Raw genomic sequence first — 24559 nt, 5'->3', positions numbered from 1 at the left:
GGAGTCTACTGCACATGCTTTCTGCCTCCGCTCCAGTGGAAAATTGGGCATGCACAGCAAAGACCTTTAACCATCTTCACAGTAAGGATGAGAAGGAGAACTCGGCAAAGTAAAGCGGGTGGAGCTTCATCACTATATAGTAGGAAGTGGCTTAGGGAGCTGATGATTAAGCTGCTTGTGATACATAATCTACATAAAACTGGGCAGAAAAAAGTGACATTCAAATAACTAAAACTGTGGTAGTTTCCATTACTTACTTTTGCTTTTGTAAATGTACTCTTTGAGGTGGAGTATCGTGAGATGGATGAAAGCTTGGCAAATCTCTCAGAAGATGAATATTATTCTGAAGAGGAAAGAAATGCAAGAGCAGAGAAAGAGAAAAAAGTGCCACCGCCTCCTCCACAAGCCCCCCCAGAAGAAGAAAATGATAGTGAGCCTGAAGAGCCTAGTGGTAAGCGTTGTTTCATTCAAAGCTGCAAAACAGTGATCTTCTGCTATATTAATCAGGCTTTGTAAGCTGACAACTTGATTGGAAGGTGTAAGCAAGCATTGTAGGCTGACAACTTGATTGGAATGTTTAAGGAAGCATTGTAAGCCAGGTTTATTACTATAATAGATAAACACAAAGTATGATAATAAATACTAGGTACGATTGAAATAAGTTAAGAATCAAAGAGACAAGAGGATTGAGGTCCCTGCCCTGTAGAGCTTACAATTTAAATGGGAGGGTGGCCTACAGACACAAATAGGAGGATATTGGTGCTGCAGGTTACAGTAGGTGACACTGCAATATAAATGCTAGTTCTCAGATCTGTTGCTTTGCGAGTGCTCCAAGAGGTAGTCTTTGAGTTTAGTTCTGAAAAGTCTGAGGGAGGATTCTCTCCAGAGGAATTCAGGGAGGGCACTCCAAATGTAAGGGACAGCAAGGCAGAAAGGTTTAAGGTGGGAAACAGCAGTTGTATTGGGGAGGGGGGTGCTTATTTTGTTGACACTGTTGTTAAGGCAAGCATTGTATCACCCCAAAACCTAGTTTGTGCCAGAATGGGGGACCTGATGTTCATGCACTGGCTACACAATTAGATAGTGAGGAGGGAGTGGGGGGGGGGTGAGGACTGCTGTGACATCTTGGAAAGTGCTAAATAGAAACTGAAAGTAGTTGTCTGCAGGCATAGAGGCGGGGCAGGCAATATATGATTGATAGCTGGGATTTTTAAATAGCTTTATAATGGGTATGGGTGTGTTAATAAAAGAGGAATTTGGCTTTCATACGTAATTTTAATAGGACTCCTTATACAGCTTTTTATGTCCGCGTGACAGGTCCCCTTTAAGACAGACTGTAGAGGTGATAGATGGGAGTTAGGGAGGACAGTTAGTAGCAGGTTACACTAGTCTAGTTAGGATAGGATGAAAGCGTGCATGCAACCAATCAGATTGTTGTTTTTTCAGCTGGCTGGGAAAAACCCCATTGCTGATTGGTGGCTATGAATGCTTAGCAACATATCTGCTCTCTGTTGCTAAATAAATCTCAAAGTTTTGTAACTGGTAATGGTGTTTCTGTAGCAATTGGATTGTTGATATTTTGTTAACCTGTTTAATATGACAGTAGAACATTGTGCATGTTACATTATATCTGTTCAGAAGTTGCGCTGGCATATATGTAAATTGGCCACTAAAGGCTGCAAGGTTTAAAGCTACAATTGTCCTCAAGGATAGATCCATTTATGAAATAATTAGTAGCCAGACATTATGAACGCAGAGGGGAGTAGCATATGTATAAACATGAATACAATTAATACATTTAGCACACTGCCTGCGTGTTATCTGGAGTGTATGCCTCCTTTATTATTTTGTGCTACATCATATGCCGGCCATGTTGGGGGAGATGTACCACAATTGCAGGAGTGTGTGGAACACAGTAACTCTGTTACAGGCTGAAGTAACATCCCAACACATTGCAAAAAGTTATGGACTTTGGGTAAATTCTCATTTACTTTCCTAAATACCTGTCTGTCTGAAAAGTTTTTCTCACTTTAAAGATTTTCTGCTCTTGCTGGTCCTTCCAGCTTATTTTGCATGGCATTGATCTAATAAGCTATGCTAATAAGCTTATGGTAGCAAGTCATATCAATGACATTGAAATAAAAGTAAGATGACCAAACTTCACCCAGAGCCTAGGTTTAAACAGATTTTCTACCCAATATGTCCTGGCAAACTCCAGAAATGTTTGACATTGTTCTCATGTATAATGGCTTATTTTGCACACCCACCCTTGCAGAGCTCTTGAATACTTCTGCAAGGCACTTTGTGAGTTAAGGAGGCCCAACCAAAATTTAGGCCTCAAAGGCAAGGATTATACTTCAAGGAATACTGCTATGGGAAAACTTCATTTTTCAAAACCCATCAGCTAATAATTTCTAAAGCAGAATCCTGCATTGAAATCCATCTTTTCAAAGTGCAAACAGATTTTTTGACTCTTTAATTTAAAAATGTCATATAGGGCATATTCATTTCCTAGGGTGGCGCAGCTATGTGGCTTTTTTCTGTTGCCATGCAAGTTGGAGTATTATCACTCCTTTTTCCCCAGCAGCCGATCAGCAGAACAATGGGAAGGTATCAAGATAGCAGCTCCATGACACCTGTATTGCTATAAGTGGTAGATATCAGAATAGAACTCAATAGTAAAAAATCCAAGTCCAGCTCATGACTCCCCCACTTACATGTGAGTAGGAGAAACAATAGTGTAGTGCTGGCTCCTTTAATCAAATTTTGTTTTGCCTTTTGTAGGTGTAGAGGGTGCAGCTTTCCAGAGTAGACTTCCTCATGACAGAATGACTTCCCAAGAGGCAGCATGCTTTCCAGATATCATCAGTGGTCCACAGCAAACTCAAAAAGTTTTTTTGTATATTCGGAATCGTACAGTAAGTGAATATACCACTATGCTCTGCTGAATTGAATATAAAGGTTACAGCAGTATATGCATTAAGTATCCTTATTACAGCTTGTACATTTTGTTTGGAAAAAAATGCTGTGCAATTTTATGTTCAGATGACACTTATTTTTTTGTATATCTGTTTCAGTGTTTTCTTGCAGAACACCAGTGACATTGTTAATGTAAATTGTATGTGATGCCACAGACAGAACAGCAGTGACATTAGCGTTAATGTAAATTGTATGAATGTGATGCTACAGGTGATTTTGTTGTAAATGTTCTTCATGCCTGCACCTGACCATTACCCGATTCCATCAGCAGAGGGCAGTAGATGGTGATTGATTTTTTTTTTTTGAATTTTGATGATAAACTGAGAAAAAACATAATGAGCAAAATACTGCAAATTCCTATTTTTAAAATGTACATCTGAAATACAAGGAAAGCCACTGATTACAGATGTCTTAATTTATTTACTGGTTTTCTTTTTTGTAGTTGCAATCGTGGTTGGACAATCCAAAAGTTCAGCTTACCTTTGAGAACACACTTCAGCAATTGGAAGCTCCTTACAATAGTAAGTTGCTCTCTTCTATTTGAAATATACAGTGTTATCAGTTCTGTTTTGACAATATAATGAAAATTTGCTCTGCCATGTATTGGATGGCATTGAGAGGTAGCTTCTTAACACTTCAGAATAGGTAAGGTAATAATGTGGCGGATGAATGCCTGTGTTCTGTATTTTAGATATATTTTAGTTATTTATACTTCATCCAGTGCTAGCCTTTCTTCAGGACATCCCAATGTTTTTTAATCTCAAAACTATAAGACAAAGACTCCTTCCATTTTTTATCTGGACTTTGTAATATTTAATAAAGTTAATAGCCTTTCTTCTTCGTCTTGATAAGAAACTCTGTGGCTCATAACTTCAGCCAGAAATTATATTGTAATTTGATGTGTTCCGCAAAAAAGTAGTTTTTTACATTGTTCTTGAAAGATTGAAAAACAATTAAGCTTTATACACTTTTGTGTCAAATGTACATTAAAAACCAAGATTTTGTATAATATTTATATTTATACTATTTATACTTTTTTTTTTTCCTTCTAGGTGATTCTGTGCTGGTACATAGAATACACTGCTATCTTGAGAGGCATGGTTTAATAAACTTTGGTGTTTACAAACGACTGAAGCCTTTACCGAGTAAGCAAGCACATTCTTAGTAAATATGCTTTTAACCTTAGTTTGGGATCTGACATAAGAAGGTCATCCTGTTATATAGTTTTATTGTGTTTCTGCTCTTTTTCTTACTTTAGAAAGACTGAAGCCAATCCGAATTTCAAAGAAGGCAATGACAATAACTGGATTGTTAATACAGAATATTATTTTTCATGTGATATTACAAATATTTTAAAGATGCAGTAGTACAGGATATTATCATTAATTGGAACATTATAATTCTGTTTTGTTGTTTATAGATAACAAGGTTCAGATTAATTACTTTACAGATGTATGTATGTATGTATAACTTTATTTATAAAGCACCACAAGCGTACGCAGCGCTGTACAGTCTTACAGAATACAAAATTACACACAGGGAGGACAAGTGATATAATAAATAAATACAATAAATATATATATGTATATATATAAGTGCCATGTGGTATGAGACACAGGAAGGAGGTCCCTGCCCCGTAGAGCTTACAATCTAAGTGCAGTACAGATGTACTAACGTGCTACTTTACTATTTAAGCAACTAATATGCTCTTCTAGTGGAGCCCCTGCAAGCTTCATTTACTTGAAAGATATGTATATGGCTATTACCACAATGTGTGACTATAATAATGGGCCACCATTTCCTTCATGCTCCTGGCAGATCATTGTGATAATCCTTCTGTTAATTATAGTTGTTTATTGTAGCATATATTGACTATTGTACATTTATCGTTATGAGGCATTTTACTAACCATTAAATTACTTTCATGTGTTTTATTAATAACAACTTTTCCTATGGCTAGTTTGGGGCAGCCAAATTGTGTTACCCAGTGTGAGTATGTATTGAAAAGGAATCCACCCCCCCCATTGTTTATGTACCTTCAACTTGTATCAAAAAGAAGGGTATGTTTTGAAAAATATTTGAAAAAGAATTGTCATCTGACAATTTACATTTTAATGTAAAATTGAGGTTATCTATAAATAATGTGTCTGTATTTTCAGCAAAGAAAACAGGAAAGGTTATAATCATTGGATCAGGTGTTTCAGGCCTGGCTGCGGCTAGACAGTTGCAGAGCTTTGGCATGGATGTTACAGTGTTGGAGGCCAGGGTAAGCAACATTTTTTTGCAAAACAATTCACTATTTTATGTATTAACTAATTGTATGTGATACAAACTTTACTCAAAAGATGGATTAGCTTATAGCAGGGCTGGTTAACTGGCGAGCAGACAGCACACTTCCTCTAAGCCCCCAGATAGACTGTCAAGACCTTTCTGTGGCCAGCTTCAATCCATAGCTACGCTTAGGAGTGTATTTATGGGATGAGTCTTGTGAAGGTGGCTGGGACATTTTTCTTTTTTAAGTCAACCTTTCTGCCCCTAAAGCTCCTGCTACACCTCAAAAAGCTTATTGTTCGGACTGCAGCCGGGGCAATTTTGTCATCCCGGGTGCAGGCGCGCAGAGTGGATTTTGGCATGTAACTTTATGGTTATCGAACAATGTTAAATGGCTATTAACAAAGAATAAACTGTGCAGTTTATGAGAAGGTTAAAAATAAACTTCATGTTTGTTTATTGTAATCTGTATGGGTCAGAGACCAAAATTGCTGCAGACTAACTGTGAAAAGACAAAAAAATCATTAATTTGCTTACATACACAGTTAAAACATTTGAAATTTCATACTATTTAATAATATATTGATGGATCAACATTCATTAGTAATCCTATTTTTATTTGTCTTTAATGAAACAAAGGATCGAGTTGGTGGAAGAGTTGCTACATTTCGTAAAGGAAACTATGTTGCTGATCTAGGTGCAATGGTGGTCACGGGACTTGGTGAGTTAATTGCATTCTTGAAGCAAAGGTGTAAATTTCAGTTCACTGCCACTGTTGCCTTCGGCATGCTTAAGTGTCATGCCTTGGCTATACTACAGGATCACTGCATCCAGATTAGTAAAACTATACTGCATATTCTGATTCAATAGAAGGCCAGCTGTGCAAGGGTCTGGTGAGGGGCATGTGCATTCATTTTTGTTTCTTAGGCTGGTTTAGTATTTAAAGGAATACTGTCATTGGGAAAACCTGTTTTATTAAAAACACATTAGTTAATAGAGCTTCTCCAGCCGAATCCTGCATTGAAACCAGTTTTTCAAAAACATTTTTTTTTTATATTTAAGTTTAAAATTTCATATGGGGCTAGCCATATTCTTCATTTCCTAGGGTACCACAGCCATGTGACCTGTGCTCTGACAAACTTCAGTCACACTTTACTGCTGAGTTGCAAGTAGGATATCACCTCTCTCCCAGCAGCTCCCCTCCCCCTCCGGGATATCAGAATAGCACTCAATAGTAAGAAATCCAAGTCTGGCTTGGGACTCCTCCAGTTACATGGGAGTAGGAGAAACAATAGTTTATCTGAAAGCAGTTCTAATGTGTAGCAATGGCTCCTTCTGAAAGCTCTGACACAACACACTGAGATGGCTGCTTACACACCAATATCACAATTTAAAAATATACATTTGTTGGTTCAAGAATAAAATTTTAAATGGTGGAGAGAATTAAATGCTGTGTAAACACTGTAATTTAGAAATGAAAAGTACACCATAAAAATCATGACCTTGGGGTGAAAAATTAAGTACTGCTTATGTTTTCCCACCAGAGATTTACTTTATTTCTGGTGGGGAAAACATTTTGGAAGTTTAGTTGCCTGCTGTAACAAAGCTTTATCTTGGATTATAAATATCCTCATCTAAAAAAAATAGCTTATACTTTCACTATTTATTTTATTTTACTATGATGAAGCTTACTTTATGTATTCATTTTCCATATACTTTTAAAGAGAGCAAGTACAGTGCGCAAAGTGCAATTTAATATACAAGATGCCAATGGCTATCCAGTATTTTTTGTGATATTTTAAAATTAAATAATTGAGAACTATAAAATTAATTTGTATTTTGAGTTGGTTTTTTTTCTAATTTTTTTTTTTTCTATTTTTTTTTTTTATTACATTAGCTGCTTATAGGGACCATAGTGGATTGGTGGATTAAAATCCATGTCTAATTTGCTCCTTAGGTAATAGTGTTTTTAAATGTTCATATTTTTTTTACTCAGAATGCATCATTTTCCTCCACAATTACATACGATGCACGTGACACAATTATGTTCTGTGCTTTAAAGCATACATGCAACTTCAGATGCAGTTGTGCGGAAAGGATGTCAACATTTATGGGGCTCGCTGTCAAAATTTATATTGTCAATTCTATTGACACAGGCCACTGTGGGAACCCATGAGCTACTGTCAGCTTTTAGGTAGCATTAGTTCAAGGGTTCCAAAGTGTTAATAAATGCACTTATTCGCAATTCGAAACAGCTGGCAGGATGCAAGTAGTGGTTGAAGCTTTAATGGATGGCTTTGGTTTGTGCTAGGACTGTGCATGTGTTCTGTATTCTTTATTGTCAGCCAGTGCCCCAGAAAATAAACCAAGAGCAAGTGAATGGGAAGTTATTAGCTCAATTATGAACAGTAAATATAAAAAAGGCAGAAACCCACAACAACAAATAAGTGATTAGATTTTTTTAGCCAACTGTGGGTAGAACTGTAAAATCAAATATACACAAACTGTTGTTTCAGTACAAGCACTATGGATTCCTACAGCTAGGCTTTTCCTGGTTTAGACTTTGTCCAATCTGGAGACTGCAGTGTCACCTGAGGCGCCCTCTCAAAGGGAACATTCCAAATCTGAAATGAATTCTTATGCATAAAAATACACTTACAACTTATTTAGAAGATCAAAGGTTCATAATAAAATAATTTCCCCTTCAGCCTCTGTCTTAAGGCCGAAGGGGAATTATTTTATTATGAGCATTTGATGTTCTAACACATTGTAAGCTTAGTTTTGTGTTTCAATAGGTCGTTTTTTTAAATAGCACTTGGAGAGCTCCCCCTTTTTATTAACAGTAAAGGCAAATGGTTGATTGCCATGGGTTATTGTCCAACAATAATTTTACCCTGTGTCAATGAGCCTTTACTTTAAAGGAACAGTAAAATCAAAAAATTAAAATGTTTAAATGTGATTAAAATATAAGGTATTATTGTCCTGCACTGGTAAAACTTATGCTACTACAGTATATGCATATATAAGCTGCTGTGTCTAAAACAGGAGAAAAGGAAAAGGTTACACAGCAGATAACACATATGCTATGTAATACAATACAATGGGTTTAGATTAAGGTGTAAGAACTAAACCTATTGTATTTTACAGAGTTTATCTTCTATGAAACCTGTGCCATTTTATACTTATGATTGCAAACTAAATGTACCACTGCATATATTGAATTGAGCTGTATACTTCTTTTTGTTTTTTAATAGGTGGTAATCCAATGGCTGTAATTAGTAAGCAAGTTAACATGGAACTCGCTAAAATCAAGCAAAAATGCCCACTCTATGAGGCTAATGGACAAGGTGTAAGTAACACGTACACATTTAGTGCAGGACGACTTGATATCCATGTATGCCATTAAATAACAACCATATAGATTATTGCAACATGAGACTTTATTAATACCATTCTTGCTTAGTGTTATTCCTGTAATGGAGACATGATCTAGGTGTATCACTGAACATCCAGGCTTTTAGAAATACATTTTTTACCTTTTTCAGCATTATGCATCTGTACAATTCTTCTAAGGTCCTCTGATATAAAAAGTGAAAAATATAATAGTAATGTTTTCCTTTGTTCTTAGGGCCAACATGACAGCTACCCTTGGCTCTTTAACTGCCAAGAAATGTATTTCCTACATTCTTATTAGATAGAGCATTTGAGTGCCAGCAAGGAGGAGATACATGCTGAGCAGGCTTAATAGTATATATTGTTTGATTTTTTGTTGGTGTGTGTGTCTTCTTTAGAATATGCAATCGTATTTTATATTACTGTCATCTTTCATTTTAGGTTCCCAAAGAAAAGGATGAAATGGTAGAGCAAGAGTTTAATCGTTTACTAGAAGCTACATCCTATCTAAGCCATCAACTGGACTTCAATATTCTTAACAATAAACCTGTGTCTCTAGGGCAGGCTTTGGAAGTTGTAATACAGTAAGTCTGCTTTTAAAATTTGTTAAAGTTTATAGGATGTGATTGTTAATAAGGCGCTTTACAACCCTTTAACTCCTGTTTATTTGAAAAATGGCTTGGTTCATTGAGCCAGCTACTCCTTCATCCCAACCAGCTGTAAAATATTTCAGCAGGAAATTTGCTGTAGAAAGAAATGTGTATATGTTTGTTTTTTTGGGACACTACTTTTACTTTAAGGTGGCTATACAATTTACATGACTTATTTCCTTTCCTTAAGATAACCTAGTCAGTGTTATGTGTTTTCGGTTACACGTGTCTGGCCTAAATACACCGACCTGCTTTTTGTGAGCCAAAGGAGCATATCAGCACTGTCTAAATAAAGAATAATAATAGGCAACATATCAGTCTCATGTCGGTGTTTATGTAGTGATGCCATTGTACATCACACAGAGTAAAACCGGTAGGGATGCACCGAACCCAGATTTTTGGGTTTGCCCGAACCTCCAATGGCTTCCTGTTTGCAGGAAGGAAAATCGCGGAAGTTGCCTTGAGAGAAAACTTCCACGATTTTGGGAAATCGCGGCGCCACGTATGCCATCCCACGGGTGATTTACATTCAAGCCGGTGGGATGGCATATTGGGGAGATTAGTCGCCCATGACAAGGGAGATTTGTCATGGGCGACTAATCTGCCCGTTTGCCAGGGCCCTAAGAATAGTATCAGATGGCCCTGCTCGCTAGAGCTTACAGCTATAATGCAATGATTTGTTTACTAACAGCCAAAATGCTTGAGCACATGAGTTTGGATGTGGTCAATTTATGCCAACTTTTATTTCTGTGGTAGCAGATGTGGTGGGAATACTACACCATCCCAGCAATCTCAGTTTCTCTCTACTCAACCCTGTCTCCCTCATCTGTACCCTGACTGTACTTTTTACTTTGACATTTGATTTTAGGTTACAAGAAAAGCATGTTAAAGATGAACAAATAGAACACTGGAAAAAAATAGTAAAAACACAGGATGAATTGAAGGAACTTCTCAATAAGGTGTGGATGCCTTTGTTCGAGTTTTGGTTTTAGTTGAACTTTTGGTTAATTTTATCAGTCTTTACACTTTATTTTGTGTTATTTCCCATTTAAAGGAGAACGAAACCTGGTATAATGAAACTGTCTGACATTTTCAATAAATCCAAAACTGTCACTGCTATTTTCTATTTGTTTGTGTCACTTCCCAGGGTTTCAGAAACAGACCTCAGTCAAACAGAACTGATTGCAGTTTTTTATATTCTGCCAACTTCCAATTTTACTTGCCGCTGCATTGTAAAGAAAAGCAAATGAGGTGTTTGAAATTGGAGGGCATGACTATAGTAACATGATCTTATTGGAGCAGCAAATTAGACAGGCTAGATGATCATCAACGATGATGTTTGGGTGGCATCATGCCAGAAGGAGAGAAAGCTACGGATTAGTGCACATGCTAAGGGCTTTAGTTAGATTTACTGCACATTTGTGTGCCCTAAATTGATCCTTTTCTGAAGATATAAGGATATTGCACTTTTACCAACAGCTTGTCAATTCTTTTGCAAATGATTAATGGGTATAAAAACAGAGCAAATATTTAAGCAACTCAATTCTGGTAAACACATCAAAATATAATTAGCAATAAAATCCAAGCTGTCTTTATTTTTAACCTTTCATTGTTGTAGCTGCCAAATTAACTCCCTGTTTCCATGACTTTGTATTTCTCTGATACATGTTTAGTGTAATAGCCAGAAGATTACATTAGTTTTGGCCATTATTAGTAATAACTGAAAATTGGTGCATATTTTGATTTCAAATTTCATCCAAATGTATGCATTGTTCTTCAGTTTTAGTCCATCTGCCCACACCTTGGATCAAGTGCTTATAAAAACTTGTGTCTAATTAAAAACTAGGTGAAATGTGAACAATACATGGCGCAGAATTGGGCTATTATTGCTATGTGCACTATAAAATGTGTTCTAGTTTTTCCTCCACTGGGACATATGGGGGTACTTGCCTTAGGTTCTTACACCTACAGAAAAGATGTGTGCTACCTGGTGCAAACCTTTGTTGCCCACCAAGTAGCTATGGATGGAAAGAATAGTGCTTTTTGACTATAAAAAGTCCATATATATTATATAAACTCAGGATATAGCATATATGGGTTAGATTGCACACCTTGTTCTCCTTTGTAGGGAGAATAGAATGGAAGGAATTGAGAACCATTCTTAACAGTTCTTTAAATGCTTGTAAATGAAGTGACACATATATTACAGCAATGTGTTATTGTTAGATTAAATCCCTTACCAAGAATTGCACTTTTCTAAAAATGTGTGGGGTATAGGGATGATATTGTATGTAAAGCGTTGCTGGTTTTTACAGATGGTTAACGTCAAAGAAAAAATCAAAGAACTTCATCAGCAGTACAAAGAGGCATCTGAAGTAAAGCCTCCACGTGACATCACTGCTGAATTTTTGGTAAAGAGCAAACACAGAGACCTCACAGCACTTTGCAAGGTATTTAGTTATTTAGTTGTAATGCCTACACTTGTTAAGGTTTACACCACTACTGGAGATTCACATTTGTTTATTCCTGTAGGAATATGACCAGCTAGCAGAAACTCAGGTAAAACTTGAAGAAAAATTGCAAGAGCTTGAGGCCAATCCTCCAAGGTATGTATCCTGTAGGTATGCAACATTTTGGGTTCACACCTGGTAATACACATGCTGTGTAAAAATTAAAAAACATGTACAGTACACCTTGAAAGAACTTTTTGTAGTGGCTATTTATCTATAAGCCATCATATAGCCCAGTGCAATTAACATATAACACAGCCTACAAGGCATAATATTCACTGACTAACATGAGGTAAAAGGAGGCCATAATGGGATTTTTCTTTTTTTATGGGGGAAATATGTTGGTAGAAATTGTGCTAATTTCTGGAGATGCTCAATGAGGAATTTATCTTGGCGATAAATAGGTAGCCAAATTAGAAATTTAATTGTGAGGTTATGTTCTTTCTGGAGTCACAAGAAGGTTGCCACGTATATGGACTAAGCATACTTTTGTGTCTTGTCTCTCTGTCTAGATCAGACATGTTCTTAGACTGGGGCAGTATCTTATTTAGCTTGCAAAAACATGCAGATAAAAAGCTTGGGTTATAAGTTTGTTCTATATCAGACTATACCTCATTCAGTTGTAGCTGAGGCTAATCAGCCCACACACCTGACCATGCTCTCATTTTTACTTCTCTTTGTGCTGCTTCATAAAGCATTCTGGGAGGGCTATATTGAACTTCCATGATATATTTGCAAAACTCTTGTTCATGAAACATTTGTTTCATGTACCTTCACAGTACTGGAAGGTATTTTTACAAAACATGTCCTTTGTTGAGATGGGCCACTGTAGTAAGCAGTTCTTTAGGGAGATAAAATGCATAGCAGTCTTTCACTAAAACAGTTAAGTGTCTTTTCATATATATTTGATCTTTTTTTACCTAGTGATGTTTACCTGTCATCGCGAGACAGACAGATATTGGACTGGCATTTTGCTAACTTAGAGTTTGCTAATGCAACCCCCCTCTCAACCCTCTCTCTCAAACACTGGGACCAGGTAATATGTTTTAATCTTAATTAAGTGATACACAAAATACCTTTTATTTACAGGCAAGTCTCAAAATAAAAGAAATTTGAGAAACCACTGCAAAGCATACCTATCCAAAATTCAAGGTGCACTTGATAACACTACATGCTCTTATCTGACACTCATGTCAACTTATGTTCAACCAATATACATATTCCACTGCTGTAACATACATTTCCCTTCTTAGTTGCCCCCCCTGCTTTTGTATTTCCCCCACATGTTAAAGGAATACTGTAAAGGGAAAACAAGATTTATTTCAAAATGCACTAAAATCCATTTGTTTAAAAGAGCAAATAGATTTCTTTATATTTAATTTTGAAATCTGACATGGGGCTAGACACTTCCTAACTTTTCCAGGTGCCCCTAGCCATGTGACTTGTGCTTCAGTCTTTTTTTACTGCTGCAGTGCATATTGGAGTGATGTCCCCCCCCCCAGCAGCCTATTCGCAGAACATTGGGGAGATAACTAGATAACAGCTTCCTCATACCTTTGCTGAACTGCCCTTGTGCCATTAGCCTTAATTAGCATGTACAGTAAAGGATATATAGATATATACACAGTGTGTACTTGTAAATAATATTACTTTGACTTCTATGAACAATAACTTCAAATCCTAAATGCATTAGTGAGGGGCAGAAGTAGTAGCACCACAAATACATTACATAGTGTAAGAAACAGTGCTCCAAATACATTAAATATAATGAGGTAATCATTTCTGACATCCCACCCCCTTACCCGTCCAATAAAAAAAAACAGGAACAGTGAGGCGGGACACAACAATACAAAAGAAGAAATAGCTCCTCTGTTGCTGACTATACCTTCAGCAGGCAGAGCCCAGTTCTGTTTTTTGTTGTGTCCTCAAGAGGTTAGAACAGAATTTGCCTCTCTGCTACACTTGTATTTCTGTCAGTTATCCTGACAACTGGAAATGGTCAAGACTCCTACACTGAGTAGGATGTCTTTTACTGAAATCTCCCAGCGCGGGATCATCTCCAGGATCTCTTATGTGCCTTTGCACTTGCCACCCAGCTTAAGCTCACCTCTCCTTTCCCTCACAGGGGGAGAGCTGGCTGGCCGGATGACAGGAAGGAGCTGAAACCTACATGAGGTGAGCATAGGCAGTCATTGGACCCCTCTCACATCCCTCCTCCAGAGTCTTCATGGGGCACGAAGGGTTCTCCCCTACCTCCCTTCCCACAGGGCTCCCCGGGTGGACCTCTGCCCCCTCATGCCTCTTATTCACTAGTGCCAATATTCAATAGTGCCTTCAGAATAAAGCACCTTCAGGAGTGCTGCACTTCCTCTCTTCACAGGGGCACTGCTTAATACCAGAGGGCAGCGAGGGTGCTCCACAGCTTGAGTACATTTTTAAAATTGGCACCATTTTCCCTCGCTGGTTCTTCATTTTTACACACCTTCAATATCAGGTGCATCCGGAAGTATAGGCAGTGCTTCCATGCCATTACTGACGGGGCTGCCCTGGTTCTTACACCCATTCAGGACACGGGCTGGATTGGCACTGCATGCACCCCAGCACCATGCAGACTTCTGCACTCCATCATTTCGCATCAGGGGGGTTAACTGCTGCTACTACACTGCAAGCACATACCCTTGGGGCATCTTTCGCTCCCTCTCTCCCTTTTTCTCTCTCCTGCTTCTCCACCAGTTGCAGATCAGTTAACTAGGAAACTAGGAGGATTACTGTGCTGCTTGTTTGTAGTCTTTGGCACTTTCCTTTGTCCCTTTCTGGCCACAGTTTGGGTCAGCAGTGCTGTCAAGTTATGGTCTGTCCAGTCATGGTCAGACTCTCTTCACCAATTTTTTTTGGGGCTCTGCATCATGAACTGTCCCAGTGGCCTCCCTGACAAGGAAGCAAATGAATACACCTGTGAGGCTTGGATGGACGCTGCTCAAGTAGCGAGCCTGACTTCTGCCCTCTGCCTTTTCGTGCCTCAAAGACCAAGAACGCAAGTCCATCCTTCTTATGCCAGTTGACCTCGGGTAGAGGCCCCTTCCGAGGCTAACCCAAGTCTTCCTGGCAGAACCATAAATCCTCCACCAAGCCATTCGAAACCTCGGAGGTTCAGACCTGTCATTGCAGAAATTACTCAACATAAAGGATGTTTACCTTCATGTGCCTAGTTTCCCTCCCCATCAGAGGTACTTCTTTATTTTGCCTTTCTCAATTACCACTACTAGTTCACAGCACTTCCTTTTGAATTGACAGCCACCTGCTTTTTTACCAAAATTATGGCAATGGTCAAGCTAGTAATCCAGAGGGATTTTGATAACCCTTTACCTGGACAACTTTTTTAATCAAGGTGCCTTCTTCTTGGAAGCTCAGCAATTGCTCAAAATCATGGCCATGCTGCAGGACCTTGGCTGGTGCCTCAACCTAAACAAATCCTCTCTGATTCGCAGCCAGTCCATGATATTCCTTGGGATGCAGTTCAACTCCCTGCCTTATAGTTTCCCTTCCACATCACAAGATTCTTCGCGTCCAGTCATTGCACAGGTCCCTCCTGTCAAAGCTGGTTCACAAAATCAGGTTCTGCATGAAAATCTTGGGCGTCATGATTGGAACTTCAGTGGAATATCCTCTCTTGGAAACAGAAGTCCCTACTCCAGGAGCTTCAGCTGTTACGCCAAGCACGAGCGTCCCTCTTCTGGTGTATATAGACCACTTCTCCACAGGCAGACCCCTTGGGAAATCCCCCTGGCTCCTTCTGACGCAAGGCTCTTAGGCTGGGGAGCAGTCCTGGAAGGCTGCTCAGCACAGGGGCAATGGACTCCAGAGGAGAAATTATTACCAAACAACTTACTAGAAATCTGAGCAACCCACCTTAGTCTACCCCCACTGGCAGCACAAGTTAAAAGGACGAGCGGTAAAGATCCAGATCAGATTTAGCTGTTGTTGGACATCTATATTCCAGGCCTTCTAAACTGGGAGGCAGATTTCCTAAGAAGACAGTCACTGGACCCAAGCAAGTGGTCGCTAAAAAAGGAGATCTTCCATGAGATGTTGTTGAAAGGGGGGCACCAGAGGTGGACCTCATCGCAACAAGGCACAACTGAAAAGTGCTAAACTTCTTCTGTGGTACTTCCTACATAGTCCTTTCCTTCTGCTTCTTCCTGCCCTACTCTCATGGGCGACAGTTTTGGTACATCCCCACTGTTTTGATCATTAAGATGGCTGCCTACACATCAATATTACAGCTAAAATAAAATTAAATTTGTTGATTCAAGAATAAAATTTTAAATGGTAGAGTGATTTTTTTGCTATGAAAATAGTGTCATTTAGAAATAAAAAGTACACCATAAAAATCTTTATGGTATCCCTTTAAGCCAATATCACCTTAATGGTGAAATAAAAAATATTTTAGTAAACCCATTAATAGTGGTGAGGGAGAGACGGAAAAAGAAGAAAGAAAAATAGAAAGGTTTAAATAAAATGTATTAATATATGGGAAAGGAAAGAAACCATTATGAAGTGTTATAAAAAATAACAAAAAATAAAAAAATGGAAAACAATACTTGATTTGTAACTCGATACTTGTATCTTTACGTCATATCTTAAAGGGATTCTGCCATAATCTTTGTGGAGTACTTTTTATTTCTAAATAACACTGTTTACATAGCAAATAATTCACTCCACCATTTAAAATGTTGTTATTCTTGAACCAACAAATTTATTTTTAAGCTGTAATATTAGTGTGTAGGCAGCCATCTCCGTGCATTGTGCCTGAGTCTGAGCTTTCAGAAGGAGCCGGCGCTACGCATTAGAACTGCTTTCAGATAACCTATTGTTTCCTACTCCCATGTAACTTGAGGAGTCCCAAGCCGGACTTAGATTTCTTAAAGGAGAAGGAAAGGCAAAGTCACTTGGGGGTACCAAAATGTTAGGTACCCCCAAGTGACTTTAATCGCCTGCCTTGTACCCCGGGCTGGCGCCCCTGTTAGGAGAAAACAGCACCAGCCCGGGGTACCTGTAGCGATGCGCTTCCTTCTTCCTACTCGCGCTGCTGCTTATTCCGGGACAGGTGCATGCGCAGTAGACTGAAAAGCCGACTTTTCTGTTAAAGTTCGGCTTTTTTTTCTACTGCGCATGCGCGCGCAGCGAACCAGGAAGCGCTGGCAGCTACCCCTGGCTGGTGCTGTTCTCTCTGAACAGGGGCACTAGCCCAGGGTAAAAGGTAGGCTATTAAAGTCACTTGTGGGTGCCTATCATTTTGGCACCCCCAAGTAACTTTGACTTTCCTTCTCCTTTAATAGTGATTGCTACTCTGATATCTACTGGGAGCTGCTATCTTGCTACCTTCCCATTGTTCTGCTGATCGGCTGCTGGGAGGAGGCTCAGCAGTAAAGTGTGACTTAAATTTATCAGAGCACAGGTCACATGGATGTGGCACCCTAGGAAATGAAGAATATGGCTAGCACCATTTGAAATTTCAAAATTAAATATAATAAAAATCTGTCTTTTTGAAAAAGAGGATTTCAATGAAGAATTCTGCTGTATAAGCTCTATTAAAGGGGGCCTGTCACCCAAACATAAAAAGCTGTGTAATAAAAGTACTTTTCAAGTTAAACATGATACTCAAATTCTGTTATTAATAACACTCCCATGCTCATTATAAAGGCATTTAAAAATCTCAGCTGTCAATCATATATTGCCTGGACAATTACTTTCACTTTCCATTTAGCACTCCCTCCTCGCCATCTAATTTTGTAATTAGTGCATGGGCATGTGCATCAGGTCCCCTATTTTGTCACATTAACAAGATTTTGGCATGATACACAGCTTACCTTATTAACAGTGCCCACACAATGGCGCCGGCCTGCTTGCTGGGATTGTGTAATTCAAAGACTGAATGAAACAAGATTTATATTATTTAAATAGTGTGAAAGTGAAGGTCTTTTTGCCAGACAAACTACACAGAAAAGAATTTGGAATTTCGTCTTAGGGTGACGACATGTTTTCCCATTAAGGGTGACGACATTGTTTTCCTTTAACCTCAGTATGTTTGCTGCACTCTGCTGCTCTCTGCTCCTCAGGCACCCCTCACACCACACGCTGTTGATATTCTGAGATGAATTGCAATTAATCTTGTTTTTTTTGTGGTTTTGAATTATATAGCTTTTTGTTCAACAGCTAATGAACTTGGAATTTCAGCAACTATCCTGTTGTTAGGGTCCAATTCAAAAACTATACAAAATGAAGAATAGGACATTCTATAATGTTATAAACCCATTTTCTGACTGAACGTCCAGCAATAAATATAAATGTTTTTTTCTACACAAATGTATATTGAAAGGATCTCATGAAAATCTATCTCTGTGCATAGGCAGCAGTTCCCCCTTAAGCTTACACATTAAATGCAACCCTTCCCTCACACTGTTTCGTTATGAAGTGAGTACCAGAATCCATCACTTCACAATAGATCAAGGTAAGGAAGGGATGGCATATTACTGTGTTATGGCTTTCTTTTAATCTGTGAACTCTACGTTTTTGTAGATACAAAAAATTCTTATTTTATTTCTATTTATGTAAGTTTAGATAGTGTTTATATACCTTTTCTACATAAACTCAACTTAATAAGCTCAAAGTTGAGGGTGGTATGTTTTAAGCTGGCCACACACGTGGCGATTTTCGATGTCGCGCGAAAGATTGGTCCAACCCTCCACTGACATTCGGGGCTGAATCGGCAGATATGGAGGTAGAAACAATAGGATTTCTTCCTCCTTCTGTTGAAGGCAGATTTTACTCAGGTGCCTTCAATAGCACCTTATCAAAATCTTTTAACCTGCCCGATTGGTGAGTAGCCTTCTGTGATATCGGTCAACTCGCCGAGTTGCCATACACGCACCGAATATCGTATGAAACATGGTATCGGTGTGTGTATGGCCAGCTTTACCTTTTGAATGTTTACACTTCCTTGTAATTTATTTATTTATTTTTTCTAAAGACCCGAAATGTTTTCTTTATTTTCTTAGAAGTGCTATGTTAAGTTATATTTTACAATATATATATTTTATATATAATAAATATATTTAAAAAAAAAAAAAAGCATTAAATAATTTTTTTTTTTTTTCTTTAATAGGATGATGACTTTGAATTCACAGGCAGTCACCTAACAGTCCGTAATGGTTATTCCTGTGTTCCTGTGGCATTAGCAGAAGGACTGGACATAAAATTAAATACAGCTGTCCGACAAGTACGATACACAGCGTCCGGTATGTTGAAAAATTCTGTGCAGATACTGTATGTAAAGGACCCCAGCCAAAGTAAAAGGCTGCAAATGGATAGCTTTTTTTTGTATTTCCTGTTTCCCTTGAAATATTTTTTTATATTTGTTTGCTGAATCATAATTATTTTGCCCTTACAGGGTGTGAAGTTATAGCAGTGAACACACGGTCTACAAGCCAGACTTTTATTTATAAATGTGATGCTGTCCTTTGTACACTTCCACTGGGTGTACTCAAACAACAACCACCAGCAGTACAGTTTGTGCCTCCACTTCCAGAGTGGAAGACATCTGCTGTTCAAAGAATGGGATTTGGAAACCTCAACAAGGTGAGCCACATCAAGTGGCAGTTTCTAATTCATATTGCTCTATAAAATGAAAAATAATGCATATACATATGAATATTACTCAAGTAAGAAACATTAAGCTTTTAGTCATTTTTTAATGCAAATGTTAATCAAGCATTTTGCAGTACAGGTATGGGATCCCTTATCTAAAAGCCCATTGTTCATAGAGTCCATTTTAAACAAATAATTATAATTTTTCAAGGACAAAGAAAGCCCCCAAACCTGCCTAACAGGAGTCAACCCCTGCTTCTTGCTAATCCTTACCTTTATTTTCCCTGAAATCTGCTTACTTTTTAACTATAAGAGCCCAGGAAAATCCTCCTTACTTTTGAGATTACAGGTGCCATTTTGATTTTATTCACATTATCCTCCAGATCTTAAAGGGATTCTGTCATGATTTTTATGGTGTACTTTTTGCTTTTCAGCTACTTAGTTTACATAGCACATAATTCACTCTACCATTTAAAATGTTATTCTTGAGCCAACAAATGTATTTTTTTTTTTTTTTTTTTTAGTTGTAAAATTGGTAATATTTTTCATTTTTAAAAGTTTACAAAGGGCTAGCCATATCCTTCATTTCCCAGGGTGCCACAGCCTTGTGACATGTGCTCTGATAAACTTCAGTCACAATTTACTGTTGCGCTGCAAATTGGAGTGATATCACCCCCCTCCCAACAGCCGATCAGCAGAACAGTGGGAAGGCAGCAAGATAGCAGCTCCCAGTAGATATCAGAATAGCACTCAATAGTAAAAAATCCAAGTCCGGCTTGGGACTCCTCCAGTTACATGGGAGTATGAGAAACAATAGGTTACCTGAAAGCAGTTCTAATGTGTAGCGCTGGCTCTTTCTGAAAGCTCAGACTCGGGCACAATGCACTGAGATGGCTGCCTACACACCAATATTACAACTAAAAAAAAAATACATTTGTTGGTTCAAGAATAAAATTTTTAAATGATAGAGTGAATTATTTGCTATGTAAACAGTGTAATTTTGAAATAAAAAGTACACCATAAAAATCATGACCGTAAAAAAAAAAACAACTTTGGATTTAAGTCCTATCATATTGACCCTCTGCTATATTATTGTCAATTGTTATTGTGATGAATTCAGCACTGCTTGTAAGCAAGTCTAAAATATTAATATTTAAAATGTACCTTCTCTCTTTCTCACTTTGTCAGGTGGTACTTTGCTTTGACAGAGTATTTTGGGATTCCTCTGTAAACTTGTTTGGTCATGTTGGGAGCACTACTGCCAGCAGAGGCGAGCTTTTCTTGTTCTGGAATCTCTATAAAGGTTATTTTTCCTTTTTTTTAACCCTTGTCTGCTGAAACAATATAATGCTACCCAGGTTCAAATACCCAGTCCGTTTTAGCTCTAATTAAAAAAAAAAAAACAACAACCAACAATAAAATACTTTAAGCACTGTTTTATTGGTTACCAGTTTTATCATAAAGCATTAAATTGTCATATTCCTGTATTTATTTTTGTTTACTAGTGAAGAAATAGTGTCAGATTTAACGTGTGCTAATTGGAGTGTGGTCTTTTGTCTGTCTTTTTATGTAGTGAATACAGTGTTTTAACTCATAATTCATTATTATTTGTTTGTTAACAGCACCAATACTGCTGGCTTTGGTAGCAGGAGAAGCTGCAGGGATTATGGAAAATATCAGTGATGATGTTATTGTTGGACGCTGTTTGGCAATCCTGAAAGGGATATTCGGAAGCAGTGCTGTTCCACAGGTCTGTATAACATTAAATTCAGGGATTGCCTCATTAGAGCTCTTTTTTTAATTCTTCTGAAAGATGCAACTGTTCTTTTGAACATTAATAAAGTATTTCCCTATGTAGTTATTCAGGCTGGAAACATTTATTCATGTATTTCTTACATTTAAACCTCTATTCCTGTAGCCAAAAGAAACCGTTGTCAGCCGCTGGCGGGCTGACCCTTGGGCCAGAGGTTCTTATTCTTACGTAGCTGCTGGATCTTCAGGAAATGATTATGACTTAATGGCTCAGCCAATTACTCCAGGCCCTGCCATTCCAGGTGCACCACAGGTAAGTTAATTTCTTGAACAGATAATTCTGAAGGGTTGCCGAGGTCGCCAGACAAAAAGATCATCTCCCAATATGCCCACCTAAGGTGGGCAACATCAGGCTAATTTGATTGTTTTGCCTAGGGCCAAGCGATCGAATTATAACGGCAGGGTAAAAGGGCCATCAGACTGAGGACCAGATCAACGAGCCGATCTGGTCCCTGATCTGACAGGAAAATCAAACCTGCCTGATCAAGATCTGGCCAATTTTAGGCTATATATCAGTCGGGTAGGCCCATCAGGAGTGCCCATACATTGGCAGATAAGCTGCCGAATTGGTCTAAAGCAGGGGTGTCAAACTCAATCACATAAGGGGGCTGAAATCTAAAACACAGGCTAAGTCGCGGGTCGAATTCTTTTAGTTACTATGTGAGGAGAATGAAAATTGATTATGCTGGATGGTCAGACACACTCACCAACGGCCACATAAGACAGCCAGGCGGGCCGAATTTGGCCCGCGGGCCTTGTGTTTGACATATATGGTCTAAAGGAACTAAATCAGCAGCTGAAACCGGACATATATGGCCACCTTAAGTTAGCAGTGGACTTGCAAGCGTATGCAGCATTATGACTATATATAGATGCTAACATGATCAAACATGCCTATATTTACTTTTTATTATATTTAAAGGAATACTGTCATGGGAAAATGTTTTTTTCAAAATGCATCAGTTAATAGAGCTTCTCTAGCAGTATCCTGCATTGAAATCCGTTTTTCAAAAACACAGATTTTTTATATTTAATTTTGAAATTTTACATGGGTGACTCCCTCCAGTAACATGGGAGTAGGAGTTATCTGAAAGCAGTTCTAATGTGTAGCGCTGGCTCCTTCTGAAAGCTCAGACTCAGGCACAATGCACTGAGATGCCTGCCTACACACCAATATAACAGCTAAAAAAAAATACATAATTCACTCTACTATTTAAAATTTTATTCTGAAACTTACAAATGTAAACAGTGTAATTTAGCAATAAAAAGTATACCATAAAAATCCTGACAGTGTCCCTTTAAAATATAGAGAATGCCTTATTTGCAGTTCTCTATAGTTTAGTTTAATTTCAATGTGCGAAGATTCAGTATTTATCCCAACCACTACAAATGTATAAATGATTAATTCTTGCTGCACACTTTAAACTTTTATTGCCTATGTGAATGCTTCCAGTGCTACTACCACATTATGTACCCATTTCTGTACTTGGCCATTACAAGCTCCCAGACCCCTTAGCCAAAAACAGTGAAGCACATTTTCCATGAATTGCATGCATTTTCATGAGATTTGTCACCTGTGTGTAGCACAGTTTTCCTGTGGGAAACATATCTCCCTCTCTCCTGAGGTCGGCAAATGAGCAGATCTGTCCCCAATATGCCTGCCTTTAGATGGGTGATATTGGGATGATCCATCAGTTAGAGGACCACATCACTGAGGCCACGTGGATTTATAAACCTGTCTGATTTCTGGGCAGATAATGGCCGAACAGGCCCATCAGAGGGCCCCATACATGGGCAGATGATCTGCCGACACAAGCTAAATAGGCTGAGTCTGCAGCTTAAATCTGTCTGTGTATGGCCCCCATACTCTGAGGCTGCAACCAAATGTTGCATGTGTTTAACTGTTTCTAAACTGGAGCACTACTGCTCCGGCATTACAGTTTTCATTAAGCAAAGACCTTTGTGATGTTTTTCATTAGGGTGAATAAAATTCTCTGTGAGAAAATTTAATATTGGCAAAATGTATTAAACTGGTTATAGGTTCTAGTAGTCTAAGAGTCGAAAAATACACCAAAATACATTATTTTGTTATTCTCTAGCAAATGATTGTAAAAAAGTGTTTAATTGAACTGTATAAGACATTTCTTGATTTTTTTAATTTTGGTCTTTTATAAACTTCCTTGTTTTTTTTTTCTTGTCTTTCAGCCTATACCACGCCTTTTCTTTGCGGGTGAACACACTATTAGAAATTATCCAGCTACTGTCCATGGGGCTCTGCTGAGTGGATTGAGGGAAGCTGGCCGTATTGCTGACCAGTTCCTTGGAGTTATGTATAACCTACCTCGTCAGGCTACCCCTGGGGTTCCAGCACCAACCTTATAGTACAGTTCAACTGGATCTTGAAACCATGATGGATTCTTTACATATGGACACACACCTCTCCTAACCATCAAAAAGCATTAATGGATTATTTTCCAAGATTTTTTTTCCCCCCCCGCTGCTTTTTTTTTTTTTTTTTTAAACAATGGGTGCTCACATGGGAACCACAATAGACTTTAACTACTCAACTTTTTTTTTTTTTTTATAATTATAATAAAATCACTGCTAAGGCCTTCTGAACAGAGGTATTTTTTCCATTATGCAGAAAGGGGACTTCATTGTACTTTGTTCCCTAACGTCACTTCGGAATTCTATCCATAGTGGAGGTTGAGGAGGTTGCATTGAGGAGAGTGCTGGGCTGCACACAACAGACAAAATGTGGATGTTCACCAAGCATATATTTTTAGTGAACCTAAAAAAGTATTTCAACAGAAAGGGGTGGACATTGTTATTATTGGGTATGGATCTAATTTTTCTCTGTAATAGTGACCTACAAAATCATGTAGCCATTAGCATAATGTCTTATTGAGTTTTTATTTTAAATATTAAAATTTGTTTATGAAAATTATTTTAAAACTGTTTACTTCCCCCCCCCCCCCCTTCCTTTTCAAATATTTTTAATTGGAAACTATCCGTAAATCCAGGCATGTACTATTGGGGATTCAGAGCAATACATAAAGTTTTGAAGCTAATTCAAATCGATAAAATCGGTGGGCTATATATTATTATTTACATTTATACACATCACTCCTGCTACTTTTTATATATCTAGAATGTACATTCGTATAAATAGAATAGTTCATTCACTCATTACAAACACTAAAACTAGTTTAAAACTTTTAGTAAATTATTATTCCCATCCCATCTAGTAAAATCGCTTATGTCCATACTTTGGAAGTGTAGTGACTAGCATTTTGC

General features: G+C 38.1%; 1 protein-coding gene across 1 annotated transcript in view; it reads left to right on the top strand.

Moving 5' to 3' along the window:
- Positions 1 to 24209, top strand: part of kdm1a (lysine (K)-specific demethylase 1A) — a 29899-nt gene extending 5690 nt beyond the window's left edge. The window contains exons 2-19 of the mRNA XM_002936594.5: positions 286 to 451; positions 2785 to 2918; positions 3422 to 3500; positions 4032 to 4124; positions 5139 to 5245; positions 5890 to 5971; positions 8505 to 8599; positions 9085 to 9227; positions 10162 to 10252; positions 11609 to 11743; positions 11826 to 11899; positions 12728 to 12839; positions 18969 to 19101; positions 19254 to 19441; positions 20639 to 20753; positions 21073 to 21200; positions 21369 to 21515; positions 23468 to 24209. Coding sequence (XP_002936640.1) covers positions 286 to 451; positions 2785 to 2918; positions 3422 to 3500; positions 4032 to 4124; positions 5139 to 5245; positions 5890 to 5971; positions 8505 to 8599; positions 9085 to 9227; positions 10162 to 10252; positions 11609 to 11743; positions 11826 to 11899; positions 12728 to 12839; positions 18969 to 19101; positions 19254 to 19441; positions 20639 to 20753; positions 21073 to 21200; positions 21369 to 21515; positions 23468 to 23644 — 2199 coding nt within the window. The 3' untranslated portion in view covers positions 23645 to 24209. The remainder of the gene's footprint in view (positions 1 to 285; positions 452 to 2784; positions 2919 to 3421; positions 3501 to 4031; positions 4125 to 5138; positions 5246 to 5889; positions 5972 to 8504; positions 8600 to 9084; positions 9228 to 10161; positions 10253 to 11608; positions 11744 to 11825; positions 11900 to 12727; positions 12840 to 18968; positions 19102 to 19253; positions 19442 to 20638; positions 20754 to 21072; positions 21201 to 21368; positions 21516 to 23467) is intronic.
- Positions 24210 to 24559: the final 350 nt, after the last annotated feature.

This window comes from Xenopus tropicalis, chromosome 2, assembly GCF_000004195.4.
Source record: "Xenopus tropicalis strain Nigerian chromosome 2, UCB_Xtro_10.0, whole genome shotgun sequence".
In the NCBI taxonomy this organism is placed as follows: Eukaryota; Metazoa; Chordata; class Amphibia; order Anura; family Pipidae; genus Xenopus; species Xenopus tropicalis.
Note: the sequence above shows the minus strand (reverse complement) of the source record. Positions and strands in the feature narration are given on the sequence as shown.